This window comes from Thalassophryne amazonica, chromosome 17 (genome assembly GCF_902500255.1).
Source record: "Thalassophryne amazonica chromosome 17, fThaAma1.1, whole genome shotgun sequence".
In the NCBI taxonomy this organism is placed as follows: Eukaryota; Metazoa; Chordata; class Actinopteri; order Batrachoidiformes; family Batrachoididae; genus Thalassophryne; species Thalassophryne amazonica.
Window position 1 is genome coordinate 36,070,872 of NC_047119.1, and position 12,587 is coordinate 36,083,458.

The 12,587-nt window shown below is 41.8% G+C and overlaps 1 protein-coding gene across 2 annotated transcripts in view; it reads left to right on the forward strand.

The window, feature by feature from the left end:
* Window positions 1-12,587, forward strand: part of LOC117529167 (patatin-like phospholipase domain-containing protein 7) — a 78,426-nt gene that overhangs the window by 35,717 nt on the left and 30,122 nt on the right. For both annotated transcript variants that reach the window (XM_034191871.1, XM_034191872.1), the window contains exons 23-26: window positions 2,126-2,189; window positions 2,404-2,572; window positions 8,868-9,050; window positions 11,978-12,096. In XM_034191871.1, coding sequence (XP_034047762.1) covers window positions 2,126-2,189; window positions 2,404-2,572; window positions 8,868-9,050; window positions 11,978-12,096 — 535 coding nt within the window. The remainder of the gene's footprint in view (window positions 1-2,125; window positions 2,190-2,403; window positions 2,573-8,867; window positions 9,051-11,977; window positions 12,097-12,587) is intronic.

Below are 12,587 nucleotides of genomic sequence, written 5' to 3' on the forward strand. Positions count from 1 at the left end.
AAATTATGTTTGACTGACAGAGAGCTGTTGAATAATAATTGTTGCAGCCCTCTGATGACTTTGATTTTTGTAGTAAGAGGCCTCTTGCTATGTCAGAAGATGGTTTCACAGATAGTAATAGTAATTTTCTGCGTTTTAACGTTCTCTCACAGACCACTGTGTACATTGTCGATTGTCTCCCTCACTCTTTCAGTTACTGCTAAATTCATACAAAATCCTATCTTGTGGATTATGTGGACTTGTGAATGTTATTTGAGTTTTAGAATCCAACTTAGTCTCCCCCACCCCCCCAACCCCCTTCCGTGATGGCACCATGGTGTGTGTGTGTGTGGCATCATTACATAGTACTTTGCTTGTCTGCATCAGATGGAAAGGCACTATAGAAATGCAGTTCACTCGCCTATTAGCTTTTTTGCCTTTGTAATATCAGATAGGAATATATGCCCCCTGCTGGATGGTTAAGGGATGTTTGATAAATCATTAGAAGTTGCAATCAGCTGTGGTTAGACTAACATGTGCTTTGAATTCCTCCTGAACATTGGGGAAGTCATGTATTCATTAAGCTAGCAAACATTGGGGGGGGGGGGGGGGTGTTTTCCCATTGAGTCGGCAAATATTGTAAAAAATATAAAACTGAATGGGAAAGGAAAAACAGAATTGAAGAAAGGTAGAGTGTGTGGCTGGGGATGCCGCCGGAAAGTTGTGTGTACTGCAAAGTAGTGAGGACTACCTGAAAAGATTGACCTGGAATATTTCAAAACCTTTGCAACACCTGTGTTTCAGAACACTTACTACAGGCTTAAAAATGCTGTTAATAAACAGTCCTTTTCCCTCTGGTATAGTCACTACTGTTTCTGAGTCCTTATCAAAAGGAAGACAGGGCATGGTCTGCTAGAAGAGGCACCAGTACTAGAGGTGTCACAATACATGTATTTGTATTGAACCGTACTGCACGCACGTGACTGTTTGGTGAACAGAACTGCACTCAGAACACAAGGTACAACGCTGCACAGTATGATTATAGACACGTGCATATTTGTTTCCATAAGTCACCAACATTTCATTGCATTTCTACAGACTGTGTCCATCCAGTTTCATGTCTATTATCTGTGCACGAAGGCAGAGTCTTTCTCCCCCTTCAGTGCAGGAGGCATGGCCACCCCCCAGCCTGCTGTTCCTAAGTCGAACGGAGGAACACAGCCAGTTAAAACTAGTGATGGAATCGTTTAGCCCAGAAACTTTGGCAGCATTAATAAAATTAGTTAATTTCCCTTTTTCTTCAGGAAGATGAACCTGAAAGTGAAACTGTACTGATACACTTTTGTGTTGAGTCGGTGTACCCATATGAGGTCAGTCCGCTTTCAAGTTTCGACAAAAAAGGCCACCAACTTATAATATAAGTTGATGTTTTGTATGAATTATTGTAAAATTTCATGGATGAGAAGTTAACTGAATAGTCACACTGTGTACAATAACTTAAAATCTGTACAGAGTGAGGTTTTTACTGAGATGCAGTATTTGCGCAAAAGTAAACAAACTTAAATTGGCTAACTTTGAAGGCAGTTTGGCTCCACGTCACACAGCATTAAAAACAAACAGTAAACACAGCACGGTGTGCAATAAATTCATCCCAATGTGAATGATAAGAGATGGAATCCAATTTACACTTTGTCTCAGTGTTGGTGGCAGATGGTAGCTGTCATGCTGCTCATTGATTTAAAGCTACTGCATGTAAAACCTGAACTCGTACTGTGACGTCTAACCACAAATATGAACCGAACTGTGACTTGTGTGTACCGTAACACCCCTAACCAGTACACATTTCAAAACGTTCCATTTGATTTGCACCCTATTGTGTTGAAACATATTACAACACAAATGACTGAAATAGAATCTAAATATTTTTAGTTTCACTATACAGTGAGTGCAGGGTCTGTACATGCACTAGCGTGTATGTTTTATGTATCAACATTACAGGTTTAATCTCTGAATATAGTGTTTTTCCACAGTCTCTGTCAAGCATCAGAGTTTGAGGTCCACCGCTGCTGTAGAAAAGTCTGGTGTAAGTGAGTTTAGTTGTATTAAGTTAATCGGCTGATTGATTACTCTGGTCGTTCTCATACAGGCCCCACTCTTCTGCTGACAAGTGACATGATCAAACAGCGCCTTGGAGCTGCTGCACTAGACAGGTAATTTTTGTGGCACCTGCATTTTTGCTGGAATGTTGAATGTAGCTCCCTGATACAACCCATAAAATATTTGCATGGTGTACTATTTTCTAGGGTTTCTCCCTCTGACTCATTCACTCTATCCTTCACTCTATCCTTTATTGGCTAATGAGGGTCTACTGTGTACTGCCAGCTAAGCAATGTGACTCATCATAAATGGACTCATTCTTCTCAGTGTTCACGAGTACCGTCTGTCCAGCTGGCTGGGCCAACAGGAAGATATCCATCGCATTGTTCTCTATCAGACAGACTACACATTGACCCCGTGGACCCAGAGATGCATCCGTCAGGCCGACTGCATCATCATCGTGGGGCTCGGGGAACAGGACCCGGCAGTTGGAGAGGTGAGGCTTCAGTCAGTGACGGTTGAAAAAAGGCGACAGGAATGCAGGCGCTTTTAGTTGATGGGTGTTTTTTTTCTGAAAATGAAAATCTGAACTATTTGTACAGCTGAGGCTCAGTATCAGCATTTGGCTCTTAACAGTCAGAGTTCTCGAGCCTTTGTATGGATTTCTGTCTTTGGGGAAATCATCTCACCAGTTCTTGCTCCAAGCCCTCACTGAGTGTGCAGGAGTGTTAGTTACTATCTCCAATAGATCGTGGTAGAGCTGCTCACTCTCTGGTGAGATATTAAGGACAATTCTGATTGGTATGCTGCTGAGCCCTGGTTTGCAGATGGCTTTAACCAATGTAATGGTCACAAGTTGTAAATATGTTGTATTGGACCCCTGGATATACAAGAGAAGGATGGATGTGCGAGAGAGAAATGTCCTGCTGATTGGTGGGGAAATTGCTTTCATAAGACAAAAATGAGCATTGAGAAAGGGAAGGAATCTTATCCCCTTTTAACAGGAGGCTGTGAGAGAAAGGGGAAAGCCATGAAGCCATGAAGTGGATCAATATTTGTTCAGACATAGAATGACTCCTCTGTCCAAGCTGTTTTTTTTTTTATGTCTTTTTGCACAGATGATAAACCTTTTAACAGAAGGCTTTTTGTTCACATATTTTCCTGCTTACCTTGCATAATATGCTGCAGAATGAAAAGTGCATCCATCAAGGGCAGATTATTTGGCAGATCATCTCTAAGAAACATGTTTGTAGCAATCATATGCCCACTGTTCTGCCATATTTCCCTGTAGTGTGCTGTTACTGTTGCTTTTTTGTTGATTCAGCCAAGTGTATTATTCCTCTTTGTACAACCTCTGCAGTTTTGAAGCCCCCATGGTTCAAGCCCATTTTGTAACAAGGGGACCTCTCGTGTTAATTTTGGTGCACAAGGGAAGCTGGTAACAGCAAATGTGTGTGTGTGTGTGTGTGTGTGTTTTTTTCCTCTGTTTCTTTTATGTTATATACACACATATATAAAATACAAATAATGAATGTTTATGAGTTCAGTGGTACGAATATTTCATGAGGTGAAAGCTGTAACATACCATTCAACAAGGTGAAGCCGAGTTGAACGGTTTATTCCAACTTTCACCAAATTAAATATTCATTCCATTGAAAGACTGTATAAACATTCATTATTTGTTTTATAGAGCCACTGGAGCCACTGCCTCCTCCAGAACAAAAGAGGGATCATCTCCTTCATCAGAATCCACACTGTCTGACGACACGCTGCACGCTCCGTCTTGCTCCAATTAAAACAAACAAACAAAAAAACCTCTGGTGTGCCATGGTCACTGATCTATCACTGTATTATGTTCTAAGCCGATTTATAACAGAAAACTGTCAAAAGGGGGAATAAATACAAGTGTAAAGTTGATTGAATATATCAAAGCAGTAAATTGATCAGTGCATGTGAACACCGCCATGGAATCCTCATGTGTGGTTATTTCACGAGCTGCAGCTGATCCACAAAGTGAATTCTGCCTTCCAGAACAGCTGTTTATATAATCATTTGAATCATCTACCTGTTGCCACATGTACATAAGGACTGGATTGTCATTGCTACACTCATATTGTTATTTTTAATTAAAAACAATAAGCGCACACAGAAGCTGCTGCTGCTGCTGCTGCTGCTGCTGCATTCAAGTACCGCCGGAAATTACACAACTTTTTTGTTGTTTTAAATTCAGCAGTTGCTTGTGGCAATATAATTAATTGTATCCACACAAAACATTATGTCCTATATAAGGTGCCTGAGCCCAGTGACGCTGACCTCCACCCAGATAAAAAAAAAAAAAAAAATCCAAGCAAACAGGCAGAGTTTGCCCTGTAATTTCTGATGGTACATGAACGCAGTGATGGCAGCAGCGCTCACAAACCGGCGTCTGTAGTGTGTGAAAACATTCAGCTGGTTGAACAAAGTCAAAGTAAACACTAACGTTACAAAAACTAAACAAACAATTAAAAAATGTCAAGAACGGCAGCAAAATGAAACACGGATGAATTGAGGTTTTCGTTGTCCTTTGTTCAAATTTTTCAACAGTTTAAAAATCCTGATGAAGCGACGAAGGTTAAACGATGCCAACAAAAGTCCACATTTCTTGTTTTCGTTAGGGCTTTGTTCCCCTTTAAGTGCCGTGTGACTGGGCCATTACATTTTGGTGTTCCACTGCTGCTAAAGTCCAAATTGTGACATGTAGTCCGGTGATGCGGTGCCCATCCTCAGTGCAGCGAAAAAAAAATCACGTCAGAAATAAGTCCAGCTTTTCATTCCAACTTTCTGCTAACAGCCTCCAGACAGCGCAGTTGATGTGTGTGCGCACGCAGAGTGCAATGGTACCAAACGTATGGAACGAAATTTGCACTCTAAATGCAATGCAACACAAATGGGACTAATTAATCCATTTCATGTGGGTCATACAAAGCACCGATCAAATAACAAGGATCCACTCAGCCGTTTTTTATATACTCGTATATAGGGTGTCCCAAAAAAATATACATTTAAAACACTTGGTTTGACCCTTAAATGCTATAAACCAGGCTCGGACTGATATGTGATTTTGGGCATTTGCCCGGTGGGCCGCTGCACGTTTAGATGTGCGTGGGCCGGCCTTCCCATATTTATAGAGATTATGGAAATATACAGTGTTCTCGAACCGCGCGCTGCTGTCAACACAAGGAAAGTCCGTGATCAGTGAAGCTACAGCATTTAATCGGCGCAGCTGCAGAGCCACTTCCTGAATTTGTGTCAAAATAAAAGTTCTGTAGTGTTTCATACACGGCGCAGTCTTATTCTAGGTTTCAGTTTTGTTTCCGTTTGATCACACAACGGAGACTTACATCGAGCACAATGATTGACATGACCAACAGCCAATGACAATGGAGAAGCATACAGGGTGGCCAATCAGATTGCAGGCGGCCACTCCCGCCCTTGTGAATGGCTTGAGTCCTCGGCGCCTGGACTTCTCTCCGCTCTTCCACTGATACAAGGTTGGAATCGTTTCTTTTATCTTAATTAACTGTGCTTTACTTTTGTTAATCTTTAAATGCAACAGCTACGGACTTCAGCTCCTTAATTTGCTGCTGTGTGAATCCTAGCAGTGGTTACACATTACCACTCACTCGCTCACTCACTCACTCACACACACTTTGGAGACACAAAAACTTTTTTCCGCTTGTGTGCATTTGCTTCCGTTTTGTCAGACCCGGCGCCAGAAAAAAAAAATAAAAAATTAAGGGGCGATGAGTTTATCACAGGGGGCGGGGTCGCACCCCCCCCCAAAAAAAAATAAATAAATAGTGCGCACCGGAGGAGACGTGCGCTCCTGAAAAGCTCGTGTATTTACGCTGCACCATTGTAAGAGACTGACCAAGAGTGAAGAGTGATGACAGTATTTTTTTACATTATTATTTGAACGTATAGACCCTCGGTCAAGTGATCTCTTGCATACCACAGAGCCGGTGTTCTGTCGAGATGAGGTGCGCCAACATTCGACACTCTGAGCTGTGTCGTACCTTCGCATTGTCCAATAGGAACGACGCGTCGGGCCAAAACACGGAAGACTCGTGGCAGAAACCACTGATCTCTACAAAATGGATTGGACCAATCCGATTGGTGCAGAAACCACTGATCTGTACAAAACATTAACATGTGACAGGACTGCTCATTTATAGAGCAGTTTTCTGAAGAAAAATCATTGGAAATGTTTTTTGTTGTTGTTACCTCAAAATTTCTGATTACTGTTAAAAAAAAAAAAAAAGTTTAGAACACTTGTAATTAAAATAGGTAAATAAATCAATAAATGGTTCTTTAGAAATCTTTTATCTGTATTAAAACCACCTGTTATTTCAAATTAGATAATTTCTTGTTTAACATAAGGAACCTCAGACATTTATTTTTAGACAAATAAAATAACATGGAAACTTGTATATTTTTTGAAGTGTGGTAGATTATTTATATCTTATTTAAACCAGAAAAACAAACACTAAATAAAGTGTTTATTATAAATGCAAAAGGAAATAATTTAACTGACTGCAGTGTGATTGTAAAGTAGGATTTCTGTGACATAAACCTCATGATGTTTTTTATTTATATGTATATGTGTATATATATATATATATATATATATATATGTATATGTGTGTATATGTCATTTAAACTTGTAATTTCGTCAAAATATGTAATTGCCTTTAATGTTATCAGGACCCCCCCTCGTGGCACCGGGAACGTGTTTTGTACTATGATCAAGGTGAAATGACAGTGAAAGTGTGTGTTTGGGTGTGTGTTCATGGTGTTTTTCGTCTTTTCGCGCCGCGATGACCAATCAGGGACTGGATATGTGGTGACGTGGAGATGTCTGGAGTTTGACTGAGTTGGATGTGAACATGTCCTGTCTCTGGTAGCCAGCCTGTGAGCAGGACTTATGTCCCTTTTGTCCTTTATTTCACAATTATGACAGAGTTTGGGGGAAGAGCGAGCTGCAGCCCCGCAGCAGGGGCAGCGGAGTTTTTTTTTTTTTTTTTTTTTTTTTTCTTTCATGTGCGCGCTCTCGCGAATCGTCCGTGATTATTTTATTAACTACACAGATGTATAATAAAACAAATGGTGACTAGTTTCGAAAAACAGTTATGACAGAGTTTGGGGGAAGAGCGAGCTGCAGCCCCACAGCAGGGGCAGTGGATGTTTTTTTTGTTTTTTTTAATTGTTTACATGTGCGCACGTGAATGGGACAGGAGGTCCTCAAACTAGGTCCTGCAGAGGCAGAAGGACCGCTGAAAGCGGCCATCATCCAGACGCAGCTCCTGCAGAAAATAATGAAACTCCCCAAAATGGGATCGTCTTATGAGGATGTTGTGAACCCACGGCACGATTGGCGACACAGCAACTCGCTCCAGCTCTCTCCCTCACTCCGTGTTTTCTCTTCTTGATCTTCACCTGTCTGTTGTTTACCATTGATGTCGCGCTATGATGTACAACTATGATGTACGTAATTGTCAGGGGACAGTCTCTCTGAACAAAATCACAGTTTAGTAATGCAGTTTCTTTGTGGGAAAGTCATGTAATTACTATTTTTGCAGTTATAATCCCTTACTTTACTCGTTACTTGAAAAAAGTATTCTGATTACAGTAACGCATTACTTCTGATGCATTACTGCCCATAAGTGGTCAAACATTCTGAGAACACGGAGTGTCTAACCTCACCTTAAAAGCGTCGGAGCATTGTTTAGTGAGGAGATATGGTTGACCCCACTGCAGATTGATTCATAGAACTTAGTCTCTAATAAGACAAGGTGTATTTGCAGGTACTAAATTGTGTAATAAAAGTAAGCTTTCTGAAAATGGTCCTACTTGCTATTCATATGCTGATAGTTATCATAGTTAATATTATTTTATATGAAATGAGCTGTGTCACAATATGAGGCTGTGAAATTTGCTCTAATTTCTTGTATGATTGTACTGCTGTTAACGTTATGGCAGAAAAAGGAATCACGGCAGTACTGTCGAGTTGCCAGATGCCTCCGTGTGGGCGTGACTGTGATTTGTAGAGTTATTGCATCAGGTGAGAAATGTCAATACATCTCATGAGACTGACCTTATCTCTGTACTGTCTAAAGCGGGGGGGGGTTGAACAAAAAGAAAAATATATCGGCATATTTGTACTCAAACTGATGCACATACAGCCGTTAGTACCTGCAACAATATTGCACTGGCATGGCGATCACGTGTGTATAAACAGTTATTATGTCATTGTTGCACGTGTGAGAGAAGCATTTCATGAACTTGCGATCATATTTCCTTCCGCTTTGTTTTTCTATGTTTTCTCAGCAGTTTAAAAAAAAAAAAAACTCTTAACCGTTTTTCACCATATTAGCTGCCTTGTTTTTACTACGCTCATAACTTTAATGGGAAATTCTTACAATATGTTATAGCACTAAGGATTTTCTTCACTTGGAGCAACTCTTTATTCTTTGATGGTTTATGAATGACTCCTGGTTTATTGTAGAGGTCTGTGTGTATTTTTATAGGCAGTTTTATTTAATTTAGATTGTGAGTGCACTGTTGGCTCTTGCAAGACTCCGGTCCACTGTGATTTTTGCTTCAGTGTATGAGTGTGTGTTTTTTTTGTTGTGGTTGTCTTCAGCTCACTCTGAGTCCTCTTAGTCCCCATGTGCACACAGTGCAAACAGCCACTCTGAAACAAACAAGGTGCATAAAATGTTCTAATGCATCTGTGCTGTTTTCCCCTCTAGCTGGAGCGTATGCTGGAGGGAAGTGCAGTGCGTGCCCAGAAGCAGCTGGTGCTGCTGCACAGAGAAGACGGTCCCTCACCCAAAGGAACCGTGGAGTGGCTCAACATGCGCAGCTGGATCTCCAGACACCTCCACCTCTCCTGTCCCCGAAGGGTCTTTTCTAAGAGGAGCTTGCCCAAACTGGTAGGCTTAGAAAAATCGAGAAACAATTTGGTAGCAACTGACAAACCTGTGCTGATGCTTTATTTCTCATTTGCCTATAATCACCCAAATAAAGCCCGTTATTTAGCCCCTACCACAGCACATGGCAGGAGCTTTAGGACTTGGGTCCATCTGCCAATAAATTGTGTTACTAAATCTCATTAAAGCAGCTCCTCCTAGATAGCTGCAGATCCGAATATGATATGGTTATATATGGATCAGGCTTGGCCAGCAGATCTGCACCTCACATTGGGCCTCATGTATCAACGTTGCGCACTTACGGTGTAAATTTGAAGTACACCAAAGTTGCTGTGACATGTATCAAGCAGTGCGCACCTGCCCATTTCCAGCGTACGCCCGACGTGACCTTGATAAATGTGGCGGGTGAAAACAGTCGTAATTATAATGAACACGCCCATAAATATTCAGACTCCACTTCAGACACACCCTCATTTTACGACATGGAAGCCAGGAAGACGTCAAAGAAAAAGAACTCCACCACGACGCGTGCCATTAGAGCATCAAAAGCGGCCATCAAGCAACGCCGTGATGAAGCCTCACGGGACATGTTCTGGCATGTCCAGCTCATGCACAATCACAATCGGATATTCACACGACTGGAAAGCAACCGGAATCCGTCTGAAATCCACCTGAAAGCTGTCCTGAGAGACCAACACCGAGGTGGTTTTGTCCCGCGTAATGAACGGAGCCGTGGCGCGTCCCTCCGCTTTTCTTTCCATGAAAAAAAACTCCTGTAACGGTGGGATGTGCCGAAAAAAGTGCTGATGTCCACATCTTCTGCTTTTTTGTGAAAGTCAGACGAGGTCCTGGATCAACAAAGCTTTCACGTTGGAAATGATCTGGTTGTTCCCGTGGGGTGTCAGCCTGTCGATGGGGGCTGGGAGCGCGCCGTGCTCTCAGCAGTTGTGGGCCATCCTTCAAGCGGCAGTAACACCCCGTAATCTGTTTAATCCCCATAAAATCGTCCCTGAAAGCCATATTAATTTTTCGAACAGTGTTCACCTGGAGGTCTCTCACAGTTTCTGGAAAAAAATTGATGCAGCAAAGCTCCAAATCGTTCAGACATTTATTCGCAATAAAAAGTAGACGAGAGGGGTGGACCACACCTCACACAAAGCCTGCTCACAGGCGAATGACGCAACCGACAGGCATGAAAAAACTCACGCATGCGCACGGGGGTTCAAGCTTGTCTGACGCAATCACACGTGATTCAAATCCATATGGTTTTTTGAAAAAATAATAAGGTCGGATACTTTTCTAACAGACCTCGTACACTTTACTCAATCAGGCATGAACATTTTCTCCCTTTTCTCTCGTGTGTAAACACTCTCAAAGTTCAAACCTTAGTAGAAAAATAAGACCAACCTGTTTTCAGGCCCAAACATTTGTTTGAGAAATAAAAATAGAACGTTTTCCTTTAAATAATTATGATGGCTTTTAGAACTAACAAATTTAATTGTAATGATCAACGTACGAGGTTGGACACATAAGAAATTATTAATAGTGACTGACCAGTATTTCACAGTTCCTCTGATCGCGCCTCTTCGTCCTGACGCCGCGCCTTTTCCCACTGAGTTAAATCTCGCTGCAGGTGTCTTTTTCCGAGTGAAGAACACAGTTATGGGTAGTTGTTGGCGCTCTTTTTTCTTCTGGGCGAGAAGATTCTTATAAACAGACACGCAGAACACAATGCACTGTTAAAAAAAAAAAAAAAGCATGCAAAATTGGACTAAAAAAATCTGCGAAACTGCGAGGCCGTGAAAGGTGAACCGTGTTATAGCTAGGGACCACTGTATTCTCTTTTCACATCAGTAATTCTTGACATGTGGATATTTGCTAGCTTAATTAATAAGACACGCCTAATTTTTCAGATTTCTTTATTTTCAAATTTTATTTCTTTATTTTATTGTAACAAATGAATGGAGACGACACAACCTGATTGCAGCACGGGCGAAGGGAATGACAACATTACAGTTGTAATTATCAGTTCCATTGTCTAAAACGATCACACCACATAAAGTTAAGCTCAGCGCTGCTCAGGCTCCAGGCTCTGGAGAAAAAGGCAAGCAGTGCTTTCTTTGCGGTCAGCGCTGTGGCCACAGATCGTGCTCAAAAGCGGGATTTGTATTAATCATGTGGTATAATCAAGAAAGTGTTATTTATGTAACATATGCATTGATTTGTATAATGGCACTGTTTATCATGTTGATCATTTTCATTTTTATGTGGATTCCAGTGCTGGATCATTTTGGTGTATAATTTACACCACCTCTCGACCTGGTGTATATTTTCAGCGCACCGTATGCCAACGACCACATTGATAAATGCCAAGTAGCGCAGCCATTTTGGCGTACACCCCATATACGCTCAAATATCACCGTACGCAACGTTGATACATTAGGCCCACTGTGTGTTGACTTTGACCCTCAAAATGACCTTGATTTAGGACATTGAGATACATGATTTTTAGGTAAAGGGATGATTTTTTTTTTTTTTTTTTTTTTTGTCACCGCGAATCCTCTGAGGCTGTAAGGCACAAAAAATGATATGAGGACACTGAATAACACAGGAATGAATGACCTTGAATCAGGACATCGAGACACTTGTTTGTACCTCAGAAAAAGACTTGGATATTTTCAAATATCTTCAGAATGGCAGCCATTAGGGATTTCCATTTCTCACCACTCAAATTAGTGGCGGGCACGTTGGCACCCCACGGAGTGCACGTCTTCTTTTTTATATATTTTTTTTCCGTTTATCCCCACTTTTGTTTTGCTCTTTCCAATATTTTCACACCATTGCCATAACCTGATGCCTTCAGGTTGTCTCAATACTCTTATCTCCTCCTCCTTACCATCTTATTTGTCTTTTCTTTTCTTCATCTGCAGAGGGAGATGTATCAGCGTGTCTTCCAGAAGCCAGCAGACCGCCACTCTGACTTCTCTCGCCTGGCTCGAGTTCTCACAGGAAATGCCATCGCCCTTATCCTGGGCGGCGGTGGGTCCAGGTAAGGCAGCACCCAGTGCAGCGTGAATCTTTCAACAAAACTAAAGATGCTTAAACACTAAAAACATAAAATAAAAAGTGTGTGTGGGGGTGTAAGGTATAGCAATATAAGCAGCCAGAAGGAACCTGTTGGCGGGAATAAAAAGAACTAAGTCCACATATACCCTCAAGGTTCAAGGCCACTTCCAATCTAATGACCCACGGAGCATGTGGAGGGGCATCAAATGCATCACAGACTACAAAAGCAATGTAGCACAGTGCTTTGCGGACCCAGCGCTCCTGGACACTCTGAATGCCTTTTATGCACGTTTTGAGGCGTCCAACACCACCACCCCCTCCTGAGTCCCTCCCTCCCCCAAAGACCCCCCAGTCAGCAACATCACTACAGTTGAGGTGAGGAATGTGCTGCAGAGGATCAACCCCCGAAAGGCCCTTGGCTCTTACGGACTACCAGGGAGGGTCCTTAAATACTGTGCACACCAGCTGTCTGAG